General features: G+C 36.4%; 1 protein-coding gene across 4 annotated transcripts in view; it reads left to right on the top strand.

Annotated features, from left to right (window-relative positions):
* LOC136034591 (mitogen-activated protein kinase 14-like) overlaps window positions 1-24,045 on the top strand; it is a 104,124-nt gene that overhangs the window by 11,577 nt on the left and 68,502 nt on the right. For all 4 annotated transcript variants that reach the window (XM_065715864.1, XM_065715863.1, XM_065715861.1 and 1 more), the window contains exons 2-6: window positions 9,611-9,740; window positions 11,121-11,179; window positions 20,023-20,164; window positions 21,522-21,684; window positions 23,171-23,242. In XM_065715864.1, the coding sequence (XP_065571936.1) occupies window positions 9,611-9,740; window positions 11,121-11,179; window positions 20,023-20,164; window positions 21,522-21,684; window positions 23,171-23,242 (566 nt within the window). The remainder of the gene's footprint in view (window positions 1-9,610; window positions 9,741-11,120; window positions 11,180-20,022; window positions 20,165-21,521; window positions 21,685-23,170; window positions 23,243-24,045) is intronic.

Here is a 24,045-nt window from a genome sequence, read left to right as displayed (position 1 = left end):
AAGCAAAGCTCCTGGTGCTTGCCTATTCCCCATTCTGGGAAATACCCTGGCCATGCTCAAGAGCCCGTGTGACCAATTTGTGCTATTAAAAGTAAGAGTGTAATCTCTTATGTCACACAAAAAAAATGCTATAAGAAGGGAGCTTATTGTCCCACAGCCGGGATTGCCATGGACAGTACAAAAGTACTACTTTTAGTACTTTTAATCAAAAGTGATGCTTTTTGAACGTTTGAATTTAACAAAAAGGTTCATAACTATGGGGCTATGGAAAAATAATTATTCCGTTTTCTAATTCAGTATAACTTAGTTGCTTACTTAAGTCCCAATCGTCTTTGAAGGTAATTTTGGGGTCACAAGGAATGCCAATTCTAAATTGGGGCCACTACCAATTAAAGGCTTGGGAATCTAGAGCCACTAAACCCTTGATGCCCTTGAAGACTGTTAAAATTGCCAATAGCTTAAATCAACACTGGTCTCTCTCCCACCAAAAAATATTTAAAATGCTTGATTCTTCACATGATCTTTACAGTCTTCATTTTAATAGGCTCCTGTAGAGTCCTTATAAAAGAGAAAACGGTATGGACGTAACTAAGGGTAAGCACCAAGAAGAGGGAATCCCACATTCAAGACAAATTATTTCCCCATAAAAAAGAGGAACCATATCCCCAAGTTAAGGAGCTGCAATTTTGTCAACAGGAGTTTTGAGATATCCTAAATCTAAAGATCAATTCTTTGATTTGTTACAAATTTTGGGTCTGGTAAGTGGTATGTGGCCCCATTCTCAAAAATTTACGTGGGAGGCTAAGTATTGTTTGGTTTTCTTTTAAAATGGACAAAAAAGATTTTTTTTTATTCTAGGATGGAGCATTTTCTTTTTTTTTATATTTTTTCTAGATATTGGAAAGTATTTTTCAAAACCTTGGTGTGCTAATTGCCCTCCTCGCCCTTCAATCGGTACTCCTTTAAGTGGTCATGATCGACTGACTGGTTATGATCGACTGGTCATTAGCTGGAGCAAATGACCAGCCAGTGAAATTAAATTTACTGTTCCTTGTCATAAAACGAATTTAAGTTTACTTTGCAGATGTCCAAGAAACAATGAGTTGTCTTCAAGAGAGGGGACTTCTCTCCTCATTGGGCTCATAACTAGCTATACCTTTGCAAGCCAACAAACTAAAATAGCTAAAATACCGAATAGAGTATATTTTATAATTGACTCAAATAGTCATTATTTCAATATTTTTTACTCCTTCTCTACAGGCTTTATAAAAAAAAATCAGTCACATTAAAGGCTGTAGAAGTGAGGTAAATCCAGTGTCTTTTGTATTAGTTTGTTTTGTGAAGAATTGTGTGTTTTAATTACTTATTGGTGGGACTTAAACCAATGCCAACTCAAGATACTGGCTACTAGTTTTCAAAAATATCCTGTTCTAGGGGGGTTCAGGATTCCCTGCTTGTATGCTAATTTTCAGTTCAAAATTTGGAGTGAGTTGGTACGAGATGTTTTGGGATCTTTTATGAATTTTTATTTTGGAAAGAATCAAAAGAGGAAAGCAGGCATTGGTCATTTTGTTTGATAGTATAGGTTAAGAAAGGCGGCAAGTAAGTAACTGAATCTATTCTACCCCTTAACCCCTTTTTTAATCGCGTTAACAAAACAAAGTGTCCCGTAGTATATAGCGTCTGCTAATCCTATCTGCTGTTGTTATGAGACCCCCTAGAAAGATTTGCGCATACAGGAGGAAAACCTTTAAGACCAGACTCCTCAAGATCCTGAGATTTTAACAACTTAAAATATATTTTCTGGTATTTTCAATAGGATTTGCCAATTTTTGTCGTGGTTTTGAAGGGTTCAAAAAATTGAACCCTCAATGATTGAAGAGTTCATTAAAGAAAAAGGGAACTCAATAAATAGCATAAAAATTGCCTTGAAGACTCGTGTTGTTCAAGACATTTATTATATAGCCTAGCTGTGTAATTTGAAAAGCATGGACATTATTTAATTCTGCAATTAAAGATGTTACATCTGTTAGCTCAACCATAATCTGAACTTTTAATGGTCACAATGATACTTGTCCGTGACGAACAGATTTAGATATCTTATATAACAGGGTCTTACGTAATGTTATATTGAAAACCAGACTACCATAAAAGAAATTGTCATTTAAATTGTGCGCATTTACTTTCACAATTGCTGTCCGTTTTAAACGGCTTTTGATTATATATCGCCTCTTTTTGTTAATAAAGTTAAAGCTGACCTAAACTGTTTTTTTTTTATTATTATTATTATTAGGGTCAATCATACGTGAAGTAATTTATATCAGGGGACGGGGGAAATTTTTCAAAGTCCCACCGCAGGCATATCATTCGAAAAATATAGCAGAATTCCTCTTTATAAACTATTAGAAATGTGTACGTTGATAGAAGTGATAAAAAGCAATCATCCCCGTGACTTAAAAATGTTGTAGGACTTATATGCTATGCTTCCCCACCTTTTGTGACTAAATCCAAAATTGAGTTAAAAAAAAATGGAACTAATTCAGAGCATATCCCTTCCAGCCATCTGTCCACCTCTTTTGCCAGTGAGTTTTGGAATGTAATCATTTATGTTTCAGAGAAAAAGATCGTCTCGAGGAAAAGAGGTGCTATCACCCCGCAGCACCCATATTACAGGCGTAGTTCAAAATATTCCCGGAACCAAGAAGGATTAGAGACTAATTCACCATAGTACATAATACATAGTACATTAAATAATGAAGCTTTAAAATAAATGTCTAAAATAATAATCGTTGATTTTGTACGGACTATCTGCTTTTTTTGGAACGAATGTGCTACCACGTGGTGTTAATCCATCTGAAACTCAATATATAGTTATTTGATAATTTAAAATTGATTGGCTCTCTCAGAATTTCCACTCGACGGCTGTTTGGAACCCTTTGGGTGAAAATTATCCTTTTACGCCACAAAATGGCAGGAATCGCAAGTTTGCTATTAGGGTACTATATTTTTCATTTTTTTTTACTAACGAGGCTACACCGGTATCCTAGGATCATTGGCTTGGTAAAATCATATCTGTGAAAAACAAACAAACAACTAAAAATTTATGTGTTCTTTTCAGGAAAAATATAAAATTTCACATTTTTGTAGATAGGGTCTTGAAATCGCTACAAGATTCCCTGATACGCTGAATTTGATCTTGCAATTTTGTGAGTATCACTTGTCCTTTTAGGAGTGTTTTCCCTTCTTTTTCAAAAATCATGCAGATTCTTTCAGGCTCGTAACTTTCGATTTGCAGCTTTAAACTTCATGTATCTTATATATTTGGAATAACTATAAAAAACCGATTTTTATGTATGTATTGTTGTCAAAACTCATTTTTTTCAGTTTTGGTTACTATTAGCATGAGCTGCTTCTTACTTACAGTTTCTTGTCACAAACTGTTTAGTCTTGAGGCTGGTGTCCCCTCCCCTGAGAGGTAGGCTAGAGATGGAGAGGGGGTAGCCCTTTTGGAAAGGTCAGGTCCTATAAATATGCCTCTGGGGATGACATGCTCCCCCATAGCCCCTAGGGAAAGGGCTGTAAGTTTTTCAATTGTCCATTGTTTACATATAGTGTCTTTTATTAGGATATATACGGATTTTTTTTTTGCGAGGGGGTAGTGGTGGTAGATTTCCACAGGGCGAATTTTCAATGAGGATGAATTTTTATAGGAGGAATTTCTGAAGAAGGGCTAGTTTGAGTTTAAGTTCTTGTTTACTTTCCGCTTTGTCTGTCCTTGTCACTTTATGTTGTTTGTTTCGTTCACGTTTCTGCTCAGAAAATGTTATGAACTGTTTGATTCCGTTCTTTATTTTTTTTTTTTAATCTGAAAAAAATAATACTTAAAACGGCACGTCAAATTTCATAAAAAATGGCAGACTTCTGAGCCTTTTGTTACCTCTTTGGACAACTGAGGGACATTTCGAATGTATTTGTCTGTGGGGAAATTTTGCACCGTTTAGTTTAGCTGAAGCCAATTTAAACTAAATTTTCTCTTTTGTTTATTAAGGTCATTTATGTGTGAAGGGATTTATTACAGGGATTGGGGAAGCTTTTCAAAGTTTCCTGCAAACAGTCGAATCATGTAAAATGTTTTATAAGATTCCTCTTCGTTAACTTTTAAAAGTGTATATGTTGACGGATATCAATAAGGGAAACATCTTTGTGATTTTCAAGATTCTGTATCATATTTCTCATCTAAGTTAACCTAACTCATTTAATTGCTAAACTTTCTCACCTGGCGTGACGAACTCCAAAATTGAATCTTAGAAAATGTAACTAATTTAAATTATGCAATAAATGAAGGATTTTTAAATTGCTGCACTGTAAGCTGTAAAAAAGAAGGTACAAATATCGCCTTAAACGTCAATTAACTTGAAATGAGAAATCCTGTCAAAGGTTCGATCAATGACTTGTGTCTCCTGCTGGACGTGGCTCGGTGTAGAGAGTTATGTCCGCCTCATCCATCCATTTTGGTCCACTGAGAGCATTTGCCATCACCAGGAACTTGGACAGGCTGTTGGACCATCGTTTATTTGGTTGGGCGCGGGGTTGCTTCCAATCGGCTTTCCCAGATTCAAAGTCAAAGAGAGTCCTTGCGGGTATGTGCTGGGACAATCGAAGTAGGTGTCCAAACCATCGTAAGGTACACTTGGCTATTTGGGTAAAAAAGCAAGGCTGCTTAGTGAGCTGCAACAGGTTCAACAGCCTTACAGAACCGACGAGGGCGTTGAGAATCGTTAGTTTAGTTGAACGACTGATATTTGGTTTTCGCCATCGGTGACGGTTCAGCCTGCCCATGCTAAAAACAAAGATGCTTTGGATTTCCTTGCTTACAGCTTGGGGAGAGGAGAGCTATCTGAGTAAATTCTGGAGCCCAGGTAGGTGAACCTTAGGACAACTTCAATGCTTGTTGTTTTCTCTAAGCTAACTAGAGAATTGGCAGCAAGAGAAGACAGGTCTTTAGCCATAATTTTTCTTTATCCCAGTTTATCTGTAGTCCTACATTTATGGCCTCTTCTCGTAAGGTTTGACGTGCTTCCAGCAACCGATCCATAAGTCCACGAGGATCGCCAATTAATCAACAAAATCAGCATCTGAGATGAAGCGATCTCCAAACTTGAGCCCAAAACTGAGACGTGAAGCTGTCTTTGTCATAGCGTGGTCTATGATGGTATGGAAGAGCTCTAGGGCCGCTACACATCCTTGCCGCACTCCTGTCGTAATTTGGAAGAACGAGCTGCGTCAGCTGTTGACTTGGACATTATCATGGTGTAGAACTTTGAAGAGTCAGCACTATTTTTCAAGGAGACCGGTCAATTCTAGAATACGTCAAAGAGCTTCTTGGTCGTCGAATCCAAGGAATAATATTCTGACATTTATCCAGCAGGGCCGTTGAGAAAAGTTTTCCAGGGATTGATAGCAGAGTTTTTCCACGGTAATTTGAGCAGTTGCTTCTAGAGCCTTTCCTCCTCCATAAGGGTATAATTATTTCAGTTTGCCAGATTATGGAGAACAGGATGTGCAGGAACAGGAGTATTGTAGGGTCTGCATATTTCAATAATTCAGAGCCTAAGCTACAGATACCAGCAGCTTTATTATTCTTGAGCTTTTTAACTGCATTTTGATTTCCAAGGGGCTGAAGGAGTCATCTGGAGGAACATCTGCTTCAGGTCTTTGACTGCTAGACTGGCTGAGACTATCATTTGGAGGGACAGATGGGCTGATAGTGTTTAGGAGCGAGAAAAAGAAGATTTCTTTGGAAATCTTCTTGCCAAGCACCAGTTGGGCTGCTTCGCTCGTCTGTGATTTAAAATACTTCCAGGTGGCTTCGCTGCTGCTATGTGTGCTAAGGAGCTCAAAGCAATTCGATACCTCAATACTATACTTCAGGCGAGTATCTGGCTCAGTTTTTTCCTATTTTAATAAGTAGAGTTAAGAGAAAGAGTCAAACTTTAGCGTAAAGAGCGGGACGTTGAGGAGGAAAAGCCCCTTTCATATAAAGAGTATTTTATTTTCGTTTTAAGTTTTAATGTCGTTCCTTACTTTCGGTTAAAAAACTTGTTGTTTTTTATTTAATGAAAATAAAAGACTACTTTTTTTGTCGAATAGCGCTAATTATTCAGGTAGTGATAAAGCCAAGCGACTGGCAAAGGTGCTCAGCCAACCCTTGCTATAGTGAACAAAAATTACGTATAGACATAGCTGTACACAAGTGTCGGGAGAGAAATATTTTTGCAAAGACTGACTCAAAAGATCACTCAGAGAAAACTGAAAAATAATCGTTAGAAATACTGTTTTGGTGTTTCACATTCCCCTCCCCCTGCAATTTTGCAAATACGAGTTATTTGTCTGTACCTATTTTCAACAAATATTATACAATGTATACATATGCAAACCGTGATTGATACCACAAGACATTTTTATGGCACTTGGTATTAACCAAGTGACATATAGCAGTCGCCAATTCTGTCGGTCTGTCGGTCCTGGTTTTGCTACTTTAGGCACTTCCAGGTAAGCTAGGACGATGAAATTTCGCAAGCGTATCAGGGACCGGACCAGATTAAATTAGAAATAGTCGTTTTCCCGATTTGACCATCTGGGGGGGAGTGGAGGCCCGGTTAATTCGCAGAAAATAGAAAAAATGAAGTATTTTTAACTTATCAGCGGGTGATTGGATCTTAATGAAATTTGATGTTTGGAATGATATTGTGTCTCAAAGCTCTTATTTTAAATCCCGACCGGATCTGATGACATTGGGGGGAGTTGGAGGGGGAAAACCTAAAGTCCCGGTTTTGCTACTTTAGGCACTTCCAGGTAAGCTAGGACGATGAAATTTGGCAAGCGTATCAGGGACCGGACCAGATTAAATTAGAAATAGTCTTTTTCCCGATTTCACCATCTGGGGGGGGGGAGTAGGGGCCGGTTAATTCGGAAAAAATAGAAAAAATGAAGTATTTTTAACTTATGAGCGGGTGATTGGATCTTCATGAGATTTGATGTTTGGAATGATATTGTGTCTCAGAGCTCTTATTTTAAATCCCGACTGGGTCTGATGACATTGGGGGGAGTTGGAGGGGGGAAACCTAAAATCTTGGAAAACACTTAGAGTAGAGGGATCGGGATGAAACTTGATGGGAAAAATAAGCGCAAGTCCCAGATACATGATTGACATAATCGGAACTGATGTGCTCTCTTTGGGGTAGTTGGGGGGGGGGGAGTAATTCTTAAAAATTAGAAAAATGAGGTATTTTCAACTTACGAACAGGTGATCGGATCTCAATGAAATTTGATGTTTAGAAGGATATCGTGTCTTAGAGCTCTTATTTTAAATCCCGACCGGATCTGGTGATGGGGGCGGGGAGTTGGGAGGGGGAAACCTAAAACTTGGAAAACACTTAGAGTGGAGGGATCGGGATGAAACATGGTGGGGAAAATAAACACAAGTCCTAGATAGATGATTGACATAAACGGAACGGATCCGCTCTCTTTTGGGTAGTTGGGGGGGGGGTATTTCTGAAAAAATAAAAAAAAATGAGGTATTTTTAACTTACGAACGGGTGATCGGATCTCAATGAAATTTGATATTTAGAAGGATATCGTGGCTCAGAGCTCTTATTTTAAACCCCACCGGATCTGGTGACATTGGGGGGGGAGTTGGGAGGGAGAAACCTAAAAATTGGAAAACACTTAGAGTGGAGGGATCGGGATGAAACTTGGTGGGGAAAAAAACACGAGTCCTAGATACATGATTGACATAACCAGAACGGATCCGCTCTCTTTGGGGTAGTTGGGGGGGGGAGGGGGTTAATTCTGAAAAATTAGAAAAAATGAGGTATTTTTAACTTTGAACGGGTGATTGGATCTCCATGAAACTTGATTTTTAGAAGGATATCGTGTCTCAAAGCTCTTATTTTAAATCCTGACCGGATCTGGGGACATTGGGGGAAGTTTGGGGTGGGGAGACCTAAAATGATGGGAAACGCTTAGATTGGAGGGATTGGGATGAAACTTGGTTGGAAAAATAAGCAGAAGTCTTGCATACGTGATTTTCAAAATTGGAACGGATCCGCTCAATTGCGGGGGGGGGGAATTCTGAAAAATAAGAAAAATGACGTATTTTTAACTTACGAAGGAGTGATCGGATCTTCATGAAACTTCATATTTAGAAGGACCTCGTAACTCCTATATCTTATTTTAAATCTCAACCGGATCAAGCGTAATTGGGGGGGGGCAGTTGGGGGGACCGGAAATCTTAGAAAATACTTAAAGCGGTGAGATCAGGATGGAACTGGATGGGAAGAATAGAAACCTGTCTAAGATACGTGACTGACATAACTGGACCGGATCTGCTCTCTTTGGTGGAATTGGGGGGGGGGGGTAATTTTGAAAATTGAGGTATTTGTAACTTACGAAAGGGTGACCAGATCTTAATGAAATTTGATATTTAGAAGGATCTTGTGCTTTAAAGTTCTAATTTCAAATTCCGACCAGATCCTGTGACATTTGGGGGAGTTGGAGGGGGGAACCGGAATTCTTGGAAAACATGAAAATTGGAGTATTTATATCTTACGAATAGATGATCGGATCGTAATGAAATTTGATTTTTAGAAGGAATTCATGTCTCAGAGCTCTTATTTCAAATCCCGACCAGATCTTTTGACATTGTGGGATTTGGAGGGGGAAATCTTGGAATAACACTTGGAGTGTAGGAATCGGGATGAAGCTTGGTGGATAGAATAAACAAATGTCCTTGATACGTGATTGACAGAATCGTACTGGATTCGCTCTCTTTGGGGGAGTTGGGGGGAGGGGTTCAGTGATTTGGCGAGTTCGGTGTTCGGGGGAGGGGTTTAGTGATTTGGCGAGTTCGGTGCTTCTGGACGTACTAGGGGGATGAAAATTGGTAGGCGTGTCAGGGAGCTGCACAATTTGACTTGATAAAGTCGTTTTCCCAGATTCGACCATCTGGGGGGCAAAAGGGAGAGGAAAAATTAGAAAAAATTAGGTATTTATAACTTACGAGTGGGTGATCGGATCTTAATGAATTTTGATATTTAGAAGGACTTTGTGACTCAGAGCTCTTATTTTAAATCTTGACCGGCATTAAGCCTCTTATTTTCCTTTTTAAATCAATCTATTGATTCGTAGAATTTTGTTAGAGCTCATACCATATGATCTCTTGGCTCTTAGCTCTTCTCGCCTCGTCACAAGTGCCATATGAGCTCTTAGCTCTTGTTATATCTTTGCAAGAGCTTATGTGGGAGCATGACGGTTTTTTTATGTATATTATTAATGAGCCATACAACATATCTTTTTAGAAAAATTTTGTTGTTCTTTTTTATACGGTGTAAGCTTAAATCAGGTGTGTCGACATGTTTGTGCGGAAATGAACATAGAACACTAATGTAAATATATGTAGATACTGAAAATCAGAAAATCATGAATTCTCTGATGCGTAATTAAATATCTGGACTTGCATATCTCATGGGTCAGTTTACCCCTATTTTATATGTTGACATATTAATGTAGACTATTCTAAAATTTTATTTTGTATTTACTCTTTTTCTAGTTCTGCAGTAGATACGAAAAGTGGGACTAAAGTGGCAATAAAGAAGCTGGCTAGACCATTTCAAACAGCAATCCACGCAAAAAGGACTTACCGAGAATTAAGGCTTTTGAAGCACATGAACCATGAAAATGTAAGTTTTATTGCCTGATTAGCTCTGAATATATAAAAAAAACACAAAATAGACGGATATTATGGAAAATACGGAACACATCGTAACAATCTCGGGATCTCAGGAGAGCTGCTCTGATGCTAAAAAATGCGTTATACTAACGTGTTTTTTCCCTTAAAATGGAAATTTGCTCAACGCATCCTCTCTCCTTTCTAAAACCACACTGTTCTTCTATTAAAACTTCATCTACAGTATCTTTAAGTACCCTAGACACTACTAGATGGTAATCTTTGCCTTGAACATCGATTAAAGCACTACTATACACTCTGGTGTCTTGTACCGATCCTACCAGTATTTTTCTTTCAATAACATATTCAATATTGTTGGCTGTCTCACCATTATGTGACTATTATGTTAACTTATGGGCCATTTTTCGACCAAGATCTGTGTCATTTATAACTATATTGTTATGTATACAAAATTGCAGCGGTCCATAACCGTTACTATTTTCTTTTTCTACGTCGAACTTACCTTGGCTATAATGCCATCTATCCCTATTCCTACCAGCCTGGGTTTTAAATTTTTCTAATAAAAATACCATATTTCTACCTTTGATCCTGTCTATTTATTCCTGTAGCTTCAAGTAAAAACCATTAAAGAGGGTGTTTATTCAATTAGTTGAGTTCGGACGTTAGGATGCATCAGCCATTTATGAAATATAACTGTAAAAGTGCAGACAAAATGACAAATAGTAAGCACAGATTAAAAAATGAAACGAATAAAACTAGCGATAAATGACAAATTATAAAATATAGTTTTTTCCTTACTATCCCCCCCCCCTCAAACAAAATGAAGAAAAATCCTGTGTAGGTAGTTGCCATCAGCGGTTTGAAATTGTCAAGAAAAGGCGCCCACCACTGCTATTTGTACCGTTTGGCTATTAAAAGAACTAAATCATGTTTCTTAATTTTCTTTCTTAACTCTCAAGAGTGAAATTGATTAAAATCTCATCTCGTCTCCACGGGGATAGCAAAACTCGTCTCCAAACTCATCTCCAGAAAGGGGGAGTTATTCGTTCCTCGAAAAATTCTATACTTAAAAGGTTATATTTCAAAATCTAGCCCCTCCTCAAATTGACGCCTCTGTAAGAGAGATGAATTTGTAATTTGAAAGTGTTGCAGAATCTTTAGCTCAAAAGCTACCAACCACCGTTGCGTAAAGTCGCATTTGACTCTAGTTCAATTACTAATAGTTTATATTGTTTATATGCACTAGTCCAATGTTTGTGTCATCTTTTAAAGTCGTGTTTAAATTTTTATGCTAGGACACACACATAGGCTGATAGTAAAGTGAGCTAGTTACAACGTCATTCATGATAAGTACTTTATCTTTTTTTGTTAGGTTATTGGCCTTCTTGATGTATTAACTCCTGGCCAATCATTGAATGATTTTAATGACATGTAAGTACTTTTCTCGCTACGATTGTTTTATTGCCATCTGAATATGTGATCGAATTTTTTTTTTTTTGAACGTTTTTTTGCAAGGAAAAATAATCAAAATTGTACCTCAGTCATAGGAAAAGTAAATGAATCAAAAAGTTGTGCATAGAAGGCTAATATTTACTTGTTCTCATTAGCCCATTTTGAACTTCCTGTCATCTTTTCTGACACCTGGGGATTGTTGGTAATCGATGGGAGTAATATTTTTGAAACTGGATTGTTTTGGGTTGTCCAAGTATCATGGTGTATGAAAAGACGAAACCAAGTCTTATCAAACTCTTTTCTTTATCTTGTTCTATGGTTCTATAAAATAGAGAAAAAAAGGAGGAGTGGAATTTGGCGTTAGATTAATTTGGTGTTTGAAGGATCAATTTGAGCATGTAAGATTTTTCTCCATTTTCCTCCATTTATTTTGTTTGTTTTTTTTTCTGATTTTTTTTACCTCTATTTTTAATTTTGTGGTTTTCCCGTGAAATTTGAAATGAAACCTAAAACGAACAGAAATTGCAATAAATAACCGAGTCAAAAACGAGCAAAAATTGACTTGAGGAATGCTGACAGCTCCCTTGCTTCTCAAGAACAGAACATAACCTGCACTTTACTGAAAACAAAATACATCTTAAATATTTTCACTTTTTGACTTTAATTATTAAAAAAAAGTATTAAAACTTATAGGAATGATAAATACCAGTATAAGTATATTAAATTGACAATCCACGGTCATATATTTTTTTGCCAGTTCTTCAAAATTCTTACTATATTTTTTGATAACTTTGATGCATTTACTTGTTTGATGCATAACTGCCGAACTTGTTGCCCTAAGTCAACTAGCCTACATCTACCCAAAAAACATAGGTTCGTAAGTGAAATACTAAAATATTGCCTTCAACGATAAACCAAACTAAACAGTCAAATAAAATGAGTACTTAAGTACACAAACATAAGTACATAAGTAAATTGTGAGTAAAATAAGTAAAAGTTAGTAATATAAGTAAAATGAATAAAAATGAAGGCATGAGTGAAAACATAAATAGATTATAAAAAACATACAACGATGAATCCAACTGGCCTGTCAAATAAAAATAAAACAAAAAAAACTAAAACATTAACAATACAAATGACACATTAACGTGATGCATTACAAATTTCATGTATTTACGATTTCAACAAACGCTGGCGCAAAGATTTTTCTGTAAAGCTCAGTTCTTGCATTAATAGGATTAAGACTGGGATTTTTTGTGCTTTTGATCGCGGTAAACTGGGCTTTGGAGGGCAATACGGGGCTGGGAGTATACATTGAAAGCGTGGGTTACGACGCAGATTATTTTCGAAATTGGTACAAAGAGTAACACGTCGGGCTGCCAAGGTTGATGTAACATTCAACAAGGTTGATGTTACATTCTGCCAATGAGAATGCAAGGCACTTTGCCTTGACTGCAAATAATTCTCATGGCTCTCTTGTGGATAATTTCTAGCCTATCGGGCTGATCCACCGTAAGACCAAAACGCCTCACCGGACAAGCATACTCAAGCTGTGGACGGATAAAAGATATAAAAAGGCGGAGGATATTTGCTTTTTGGCATGAAAATTTAGCAAATAGTTTAAGGAGAGAGAGAGATGTACTAGTCTGTCTAACAATAGAGCAAGTATGGGCCTCCCATTTCAAATCGCTAGTCAGTGTGACGCCTAAGAGTTTAGTTTTTGTTGTAATTATTTCATTAGGTATTGGGGTTATAAATGATGGCCTTGATTTGAGAAAAATAAAGGTCATAATATGAGATTTATGAAAGCTTGGGAGGAGGGCTGCTTGCCCTCCAATCTATTGGGCTCTGAAAAATGGCACTAGAACTTTTTGATTTAGTTCAACATCCGCCTAAATATTCCTAGAAAGTTTCACCTTGGTACTCTTGGCTTACATAGTAGCAATAGTCGTAGTAGCATTAGCAGCAGTATACGCATAGCTCCTTTAGTTTCCCCTTCAACACATGCTGAAAGTTCAAACTTTATACCATGAACTGCTCCTGAAGCATTTCTGATATGTCCTCTTAACAACCTGTGTGGGCATGGTGTGTTTTGATTTAGTTCCATGCAGTTTCAATATTTCCTTAATTTTTCGCCTTAATACTTTTAGTTTTAGTAGCAGTAGTAGTAGTAGTAGCAGTAGAAATAATAGTAGTAGCCATAGCTTTAGTGGAAGTAGTAGTTGTGGAAGTTGTAATAATAGTAGCAGTAAAAGTAGTGTGAGTAGAAGCAATAGTAATAGGATACAAATATTTTTCTTTTGGTTAGTTCAGCATCCCCCACAACAAGCCCTGTTAGTTTCAAATTCACACACCAGACTGCTTTTAAGATATCGCAGTTACACCCTTATGACAACTTGCATACAGACGGCGTGTTGTGATTAAGTTCACCCCTCCCCAATAAAAAATCTTACCAATTTTTCCCTTTTTGATCATCTCCCTTATCATTTCTTGAAATTTCCAAATTAATACACCCGGTCATTCATGAGTTACGCCCTTTTGACAATCCGCTTACACCTGATATATTTTGATTTAGTTCAACACTCCCCTCAACATTCTCCGAAATGCTCAACTGAATCCCCTTTGTCTTTTTGGAAAATGAAGTTCAAACATGCTTAGCTTTCTCAATAACATATACTGTACATAAACAATGAAAAAATTGCCTAACTTACAGCCCTTAGCCTGGGGACTGTAGGGAAGTTGACATCCCCAAATACATAATTACTGGACCTTTCAACAGTGCTGAACAAAATAGCTCTCTTAAAATTTTGATCGGATGTGTTATGGGGAATCAAAGGTTTATGGGGGAGGGGCTGGATGCCCTCCATTCACTTTTGACTCTTAACAAGGGCATAAGATCTCCCAACTTTCAATCAAATGAGCAGCATCCGATCGGAAATTTATGTGACCATCCGTTCTATAAAAACCTTATGTGTCCCGGGGCGTAACTTACAACCCTTGCCCAGACTCTGGAAGGTTGTTTCAACCCGGAAAACCAAAATTTCTATCGGATGCATTTGGGGAAACTATATCGTAAGGGGGGGGCTAGTGGCCCTTTGTCACTTTGAGTCTTAAAAAGGCACTAGAACTCCTAATTTCAATCTAATGAGCCCCTCCGATGTTTATACGACCACCCTTTCTATAAAAGCCTATATGACCCCAGGGCATAACTTACAACCCTTGCCCTGAGGGCTGGGGGGTATCCTCATCCTCAAAGACATAGTTTCCAGACCTTTCAACGACACTGAATAAAATGGCTATATCAAAGTTTTGACTGGATGTGTTTGGGGAAATAATGGGCGGAGTAGGGGGGGGGGGGGGGGCTCGTTGCCCTCCAATCACTTTCGACTATTAAAAAGGGCACTAGCCCTTTCAGTTTCCAATCGAATGAGTGCCTTTCGAAGTTTTTACAACAACTTCTTGTATACAAAGTGCCCTGGTCTTAAAAAACAGAACACCAAATGAAAAAAACATAATAATACGTTGTGCCCACATCGCTTTTCACTTGACAGCGTTATTGCACTGCCTATGATTTTTTTGACCGTGTGAACAAATTGCGTTGGATTTTTGGGATGAGCACAGTTTGGTTATATTGTTGTTTAATAAGGTTTTAATGTCGGAAAAGAGGTGCTCCAAGCATACCAGTGTATATGCTGATACAAGCTTTGGAATGAAAGGGAATGACCCAGAAAATTGACTATTTTAAAGTATTCGTAAGGTTTTCTTCGGATTCGAAGCATACTGTCTATAATCTTTGATGAAAAAAATTGAATGCTAGTGCTGCAGTTTCTACTCCTAACAACTCAATGTAGGACCAAGCCGCCCGAGACCAATACAGCTGCGCACCTTCTCCTCCGCCCCAATCTATTGAAAAGTTATCCCTTTACCGCGTCTCAAAGAGCTCCAGTTTTCTTTAGTTCATTCTTTACGAGCCCGGAGATACCCTGCTTTTCGTTTGGCCGTAGATGGATGGCCGAAAAGGACGATATTTTGCAATCTGTCAAGCTTCATCTGCAAAATGAGTCCTAGCCATCTGAACCTTTCTCTCAACGTTTTTAGTAGACTTTGTTGTCTGAAACACGGTCGGTCAAACGAGTGGCCACAACTATCCGTAGGCAATTCCTCTGGAAAACATCGTGTGAATCCTCCTCCGTCTTCAGAAGTGTTTGCGTTTCGAAACCATACTTGAACACTGTCACCGCTGTAGCTTCCAATATTCATCTTGGTTCGGAGGCTTAAGTATACTGATTACTGATTACATCAAGCTACTGCTCATATGCAGGAGCGCAACACATGGGGGGAAAGGGACCCCTTCCCAATATTATCAGCCAGTTGGTAAAAAATTTGAATCAATAAAGTAGAGGTGCAAAGTGCCGCTGTTTTACTGTCTCAATTTTTTTGGTCTTTACTAGGTAAATAAGATGATGAAAATAAACGACGTATAATCAGTGGCAAAAGATTAGTCTCAATCAGTAAAAAAAAAATGAACTAAGTTTTCTGGCAATATCACCCAAATGAGTCGATAAAAATAACCGGTCAGTCAGTAAAATCCATTGGCTCCCCCGATCCCAGCCAAACCTTTTTTGCTTCTATTGTCGTATACTAACTTATAACCGCTGAAAAACTTGGGCATTTTAAAATCGCAGCAAAATATTAGGTTGAAAAAAAAAGTTTTTTAACTTTTTTATGTTAACTAACATAACATTAAACCATTTTATATGGTTTTATGTTAACCATTAAAACCAAGTTCTTGGTGCTTAAAAGCAGCACAAGCCTTTTGGAAAGCTCAATGGCTCTTGCATTGAAAATTAGTAGAAAAAATATTGAACTGTCAAAATGGGCGGTTTTGAGTTATTTCAAGTTTATTGGAGGCTGGAACTATGTTGCAGACTTATCTGAATAATTCTGGAAACGCTAAAAAATGGCATTTTTCTTGGAAATACAGTTTCTTTCACATAGAGGTTTTACGCTTTTGTTCAAAAATAGTATCAACTTCAGGGCTTAGCGTACACTGTTTTTCTATCAGAAACTCTAATCTTTACACGAAATGCCCCTTTCGACGCCCTTAGAAATCTGAAAATGAATTAAGCTTCGTCCTTAATATTCCCATGTAAAACACGCGGCAATAGTTCTACCAAAAGATTATTAATGGTCTATACACCGAACTAAAAAAGTTTTTTTCTATTTGTGGCTGCTTAATCGGAGCATTCCTATCAATTCGCCAAATGATCGAAAGCAAATATTATAGAAAACTGATAAGAGTGCAAATTCAAGTTTTCCTCCATGGAAGAAAAAAAAAATAATAAAACTACCAACCCCGTCTAGCACCTCCAAGAAAAGTCCCAAATTACATAATAAAACCAAAATAAAACAATTAGTTGAATTGATTTTCGTATCTTTTTTTACAGCAGGCTGAAAACAAATATCAGCCTTTGCCAAATGGCGCATTAGGTCTATTTTGTGTGCATTTTTAAATCTAGCCTATACCAACCTACTCTGTGTGGTTTTTTAATCCAAAACAGAGTTTAAAAATAGACGAATATGCTCAATTTCGAAGAACTTCAGGTCGGATCCAAAGAAAGATCAAAAGAATTTTAATTAAAATCAAAATTTTGATAAATTAAATTCAAACTTAATTTAAGGATGTCAGGCTTTTTCAAGTTCTACTGGATAACGCCGGTGGTACTAGCAGTATACAAGTGGTACTAGCAGTATACAATCAAACATATCGTCGTCATGAACTGTAAGGAAGGAGTGAGTCTGTCCAATAGCAACCGAAACTATAAAAAAGAATTCTGATTGCAACTATTAAACCAAAGAAATTGGCTTTTTATGCTGATTCCAAATACATAAAATTCATTAATGTTAATGTTCTCTATGAAAAGGTATGAGCCTGAAAAAATTTGCTTTGTTTCCAGAAGGGGGAGGAGAATATCCCCAAACAGTTAAGTAATCTTATTGAAAATCGCACCATCAGATTCAGTATATCAGAGATTCCTACTATAGAGGTGTCAAGCTCCTGTCTAAAAAATGAAATTGAAATTATTTATTTTTTGTCAGAAGAAAGATCATGGATAAACTATTCAGCCCCCCCCCCTCGTGTTAGCGTTTTCCCATAATGCAATCAGTGAGCTTTTAAGTGAAATCATTTGTTTTAAATTTATAAGCGTTGTAATCCAGAATTTTGAATTGTTTTTTTTTTATTGTTTTTTTTTTATGAAGGAGGTGGATCGTACCTTGTTTTCAGGACCGTATCCAAGAAGGGGGAGGGGATTTGCTCGGTTTGAATCCAACTGAAATTTTTGATCAGCTCGTAAAGAAAAAATGCGAAGCCTGTAAAGAAATTTTAGCTTGTTTCGAAAAAAAAAATCGTTGGGTCTAGTACTTCAAATTACAGAATGTGTGCTTATAGCCAAAGTCGTAGATAAAGTTTCTATTGTTGTACATAATGCATAATTAAATAAAAGTGAAATTGTCACGTTTAAGTTAATAACCTTGGCAATATGTTCATAAAATATCTTGTTTGAAAGTGGAAACTTTATTTTATTATAAGAGTGTGCAAGATAATAAGAAAAGCAGCAAAAATAGTGGTGATTTATTTATAATTACCTACGATACAGCTATGTGAGCAATCCACACTCTTACAGAAGACGAAACGCTTTGCCAAAATGAAAATAACCAAGAGACGTCGCTATTTTAAGTCTGGCTGGTCCGTCTTATTAAAAATGAAAGAAAACTCATTTAAATAGCTATTAAAATCAGCGCTGTAAATTTGAATAACTAAAGAGCAATTTGTCACCTGTGCATCTTTTTTCCCAGCTAGAGAAAATGGCTACGACTACAAATAGAGAAAAAAGCCAAGCCAGTTACAATTGAAAACAGTCATAGAAAATCTGGAGGGGGCTCGTTCGATTAAGATTGCTGAAATGCCATTCTGAAGTGCCGAAAATGAGGGGAATCAGTCGCCCCTTTGCAATTTTTATCTCCTCCCTCCCCGGACGTTAGCTTCGACGGCATTGGACCGAATTTCGAATTAACCATTTCACTCAAGCGATCACATCATCCAGAATCTTTACTTCCAGGGGAAACACGGCCCATGCAGCCCAATGCACGGCCATGTAGCATCGATTAATTTTATAATAACCAGAAATTAACACAAATAAGAGCAGGGCTGCTGTTGTCCCCCCCCCCCCAAATGTATCATTTGTACTTTACCGGAAACAAATGTATTTTTGGCAGTTTTATTTTTCAAATTGTCAACAATTCCATTATATACATATATATATATATATATATATATATATATATATATATATATATATATATATATATATATATATATATATATATATACATATATACATATATATATATATGTATATATATATATATATATGTATATGTATATATGTGTATACATATTTATATTTTAAACGCTCAATTTCGGTTCATTAGCTCAATGTTCAATAAATTTCATTAATATTTTCCTCTTTTTCAAATCATATATAGAAAATCAGTAATCAATTATTGATTCATTAATTCAAAATATTGGTTCATTAAACTAAACAGATTGCTTCACATTTTTACAATTGACGGTTGAAATTGTTCTTTTTAAAATTGTATCGCCATAATTTTATAAATGAGCGGGGCTAGAAGTTTGCCTTTTGTGGAGGGGAACAGTGGGTAGTATGAACTCCGACCAAGTGAGTTTTTACACTTAAACTTACAAATTTATTTCCAAACAGTTGTAAAATCGCTCTGATTAAGAGGGGTGGGGGGGGGGTAGTTAATCACCCAGTGTATAGGTGTATACTATTTTGCAGCAATTAAATGTACTATATTTGCACTTCCTAGAGCTCTGTGAATAACAATATGCTGTTACCGTCTCCTCTCTTTGTTTTTCTCTAATAATAATTTATTTGTGACCCACTGTACAAGTTCAAGATAATGGAGTGTGAAAGTAAAAGAAATACAACAAACAACAACTGAAAATCACTAGATGAAACCATGGTGCGCACCAAGATGGAAACACGCATCAGCGCCAATATTGGTCTACAGATTCTCCAGCCAACACAAAATTTCGGTAGCTCCGTAACAATCTACAAGGCGTCTGTTTCGAACCGATCTGGGTAGGTACAAAAGGAATTTACAATAACGAAAATAATTAACTCTCATTTGCTTAAGATCAATCTTTGTAAAAATACGATACAATCCGGACGCAGACAAAACGGCATGGTCACAAAAACTAGAATTCTGCTTATCCAGTCCACGTCTGCTAAAACGACCACGATTTGCCACTATTTTTGGATAGCCAATTAAAAAAAAAAATATATATAATATTGAAAGATCCCTTGCGACACGAGGGATTGCACTGCTGACCCATTGATCATGAGAACAGCGCTTATCCATCACGCTGTCACAAGGTTCCTTGATCTCTTTTCCTTTGTTTTCTTTTTTTCTTTACTCATTATGTATTATATTTCGCAGATATTACGATATTACGCGTTTATTTAGCGTCTGTTAATATTTCGTGTAGTTTCGCAGTTATTTATATGTAAAAACAAGTATTGCTTCATATTTGCTTCAATGAAACCACTAAAGCGACTTTATTTCATAACTTTATTTAGCTTCTGTGGTGCCCAATCACAGTAATAACAATGGTATATTTTTTTCTTGGTTTTAGACTTTTTTGGGTTTTAGGGTAGTATCAAATTGATGATTTGATATAGTGCAGAAATGTAAATATCAAATTATTTTAGTAGATGAATATACTTTTTTTTCAGATATTTGGTTACTCATTTAATGGGAGCTGACTTGAATAACATTATCAAGACTCAAAAATTGTCGGATGATCATGTTCAGTTTCTTGTTTATCAAATCCTTAGAGGACTGAAATACATCCATTCAGCTGGTATTATTCATAGAGTATGTCTGACCTTTTTATCTTTTTAAGCTATTTTGCTTTTCCCTCTTTTAAGATTTTTCTTTGGTGATGCTGAAATTGATGCTTTAATATAGTAAAGAAATATAAAATTAGATTGTTTTGGTAAAATTATTTGTCTCGTTCTATTTTTGAGTTGGTCGGGGTTGTCATTTTAAACTCCAGTTTCGTCACTAAAAAGTCTTGAACGAATGAATGCTTGAGCTGAAAATAAATAAGAGCATAGTAGGTGTCATTGACTATTCAGGTAAAACGCAATAATCAATAAGAGAGCAAACATCGAAGAACAGATCAAAGAAAATCGGAGACGTCAAATCAAAAGTAAAAAAAATCATTTTTTCTCTTCCCCCCTTTTTATGAAGAAGACGAAGAAAGAAATAGTATATTGTTCCAACAGCGTTCTTTACTTAGATAGCGCTATTGAGCTGCCTATGAAAAGGATAAAGAATAGGAATATTCTGTTATACTAAGGAAGCAAAACGCAAGTGCAAAATCTTGTATTTTTGTCATATTTCATATTTTCTGTACTCTAAATATCCTTCTCAAATAGCCTTGTAAATAGATAGCCTTCCGAAATAGCCTAAAATAATAACCTAAAATAAAATAGCCTAAATAGCCTTCTAAAATATCCTTCTAAATAGCCTCTGTTCTCCTGTCGTTCGATGATAAAGAGCTGATGGACAAGTTGGGATAAGCCCTATCTGCAAATACTACTGCAATGATACAGATGGTGATTGCTGTATTTGTATTTCAAATACCACTTTTACCGTTTAAAATAGTTTTTTTCTCAAAAGAGTGAAAACTTGATTCCTACTAAGTTAATTTAAAAAAAAAATTATGCTTGCTTAAACTTGGCTCGGATTTTGGGATGTTTTTCAGAGAATAAGGTCTAAGTTTGTCGAAAAACCCAAAAAAGAGGGAGTTGTGTGGCAATTATAGATAATTTTGGGGAATTGAATGGTCATTGCTGAACTCCTGAGAGATTTCCAGAGAAAACTGTCTATTTTACTGGTAATGAGCTTATATTTCTAATTTAAAGATTAAGTGTAAAATAAGAGTGATTCTGCCGCCATCTTACAGGTTAAATTTGTGGTCGACTAATCGGAAATATTTTGAGAAAGGCCCAAAAACATTTTTGAGAAATTCCCCAAAAATATTTTTGAGAAAGTGTCCTTACGTGATGTCAAATGAATCCAAACTATTTACCCTATTTATTTCTGTTTTGTGCCTTTTTCGCTCTTTTTTTTTACAATGTTTTTTTTATAGTGTTTCTCAGCAACTTTTTACTGAATAAACACAAAATTAAAACATTTGTTAAAGAATCTAATTTTTTTTTTATAGGATCTCAAACCTTCAAATATAGCTGTTAATGAAGATTGTGAGCTGAAAATATTAGACTTTGGTTTAGCGCGACCTGCGGAAACTGAAATGACTGGTTACGTTGCTACTCGTTGGTACAGAGCTCCAGAAATTATGCTCAACTGGATGAGATATTCACAAACAGGTAAGGAGTCTCAAAAAAAATTCCTTTAATCAAGTTTTAACATTCTTCGACCCTTTAATGCAGGGGATTTTTCATCAAGAGTGTCTTCCAGCGACACCGATCGTTGAAAAAGAATTGAAGATTACCCCTGCCAAGATAAAAAAGTTTCCGGTCACCAAATTTTTTTTGGGGGGGCGAGGGGGGGAGGTACAAAGAAAAACTTAAACGCATCAAAAATTTGTTTATATTCATTTTTGTCATGGTTTTGCAAGTCGGGCAAGTATTTCGGGGGAGGGAGTCAAACCCCCTAACTGCCCCCCCCACCCGGACACAGGCTTGATAACACTGTTTGTTGATCAGCATGAATTGTGTTGGACATAAATTGCAAGACATAGAACTTTAATTTTCAAAATAAGTTCTTCAAATTAGAACCTTTCCGACAGTACGACCAGAATAATTAGAATTTAATCTTGGTTGTCACCAGATCAGCTCTTTTATTCAAAGTGATTGTCTCTTCTTTTGTTTCTATTTGATTTGTTATTTTAGATCGTCAGATGCGTGATTTCGACGATTTTCCCTTATTCTAGCATTTGTATATAGTTTATCTTTTTTACTCCCCCCCCCTCCTCGTGTGGGAATTTTAAGCTCCTTCCAGAACAGATTTCTTCATTATTCCAATGCTAATTTTCATCACACCCTAAGATTGACCATCCAGACTGTTGTCGCTGGAAAATACCTCAGAGCTACTACCAATAATTTTCAAAAATTCTCATAAGAAAGACTTAAAATTAGATTAATTCCGCCTTTTTGTCACCCAATATATGATTGGAAGTTATATTTTATGTTTTCGTTGAAGAAAAGTATTGATTAAAGTATTTATTTGGATTTTTTTCATATTTTTCTTGCTCTTTTTCTTTTGAGGAAAGGCATTGTCCTTAGCGGATAAGCACATTTATGCAAAACATAATTGATGGAAACCGTTTTTTGGAAAAGTAGGAAGATAAGTCTGCAAACCAAGATCAGAAAACTACAGTGATGACAGTGGTTATGTCTAGTCCTGAAACATGGGTGCTCTGAAAGACCGAGAAGGATTTAGTAGATATTTTTATTTATATAGATTTTCTATAGCCAAATATTGTCCTTTTTCACCAGCTATTTAGGGCCAAACCAAAGGCAGATTATCCTCGAAGATGGTGGAAGGGTTTTGTAAGAAAGGATTTACTGGGGGAAAACAGAAAATGTTTTGAAAACTAACAAATATTTATTTAAATAGAAACATATTCACAAAAATGAAGCCATTTTATTCAGCCATGCACTGTAATTTCATAATTGTTTTTTTTTTTTTTTTCTTTGTGTAAATCTCCGAACAGAAACTGTCCCCACAGAAAAACCCTAAGATCTAATTTCTACTATCTAAAAAATTATGAAAGTTTTGATTACAGCCTTTGTTTCAGAATGCAGTGCATTTAAGGACAAAGCTTGTATAAATTTCTATTTTATTTTACAGTCGATATCTGGTCGGTCGGATGCATCATGGCGGAGTTGCTTACATCACGGACGCTTTTTCCAGGAACAGATCGTATCCTTTTTATATAATAACCACTTGCAGATATTTGAGTAATGTAGTTATATTTTTCACTACTAACAATTGTATTTTTTTTTATTATCTTCACCGCAAATTAATAGGTAGTAAAGCTTGTTGTATAGATCAACTTATTCTAGCTGGTATTTTGGGGCTAATTCTGGATTTCAATAATTTCCTAAAAACTAGGTCTTTCTGGGCGTTTCTTCAAAAAAGAAGAGGAATATGGCATATATATCTTTTTTTCATTTATTGTCAGCATAAGTGCTCACAAAAATATTTTGGCGGGTCATGGATTTAACAAAAAGTTCCTTTTGTCAAAAGAGTTTGAATTGAGGACGTATCAAGTATGGAATAGACTTTGATCATAGACTGTTGCCTGGCCACCTTTAGGGTGGTTTTAAGGATGCATTCCGAGAATGGCGAGTGGCTGCTTGACCTAGTATGATCTAATAAATACACCCTCGATTGACAAGGAAGCAAATCGATTACACAAAGGATTACCATGTGGTTTCTGACTAGCGGGACCCTGAAACTGGCCGAAATTCAGCGAATGTAAGGGCACATTTTGGATAGCAAACAGTTAAAAGGCCGTATATGCTGCGTTGTCATAAAAAATTCATGAGAAATTACTGAAGGTGCTAACACAAGTGAAAATATGAAAGCCAGGGCTTGGATCCTCGCTAGCATGGTGCTTGGTACTATTTTTTGGACCAATAAGAAGTTTCGTGTTTTTTTTTATAAGTGATTGACAGATAATCTGTGCAGCGTACTACTGTTTGCTTAGACAATTATAATAG

Source organism: Artemia franciscana, chromosome 13, assembly GCF_032884065.1.
Source record: "Artemia franciscana chromosome 13, ASM3288406v1, whole genome shotgun sequence".
In the NCBI taxonomy this organism is placed as follows: Eukaryota; Metazoa; Arthropoda; class Branchiopoda; order Anostraca; family Artemiidae; genus Artemia; species Artemia franciscana.
The sequence above is the reverse complement of the archived record's forward strand: the minus strand, read 5'-3'. Positions and strand labels throughout refer to the sequence as shown.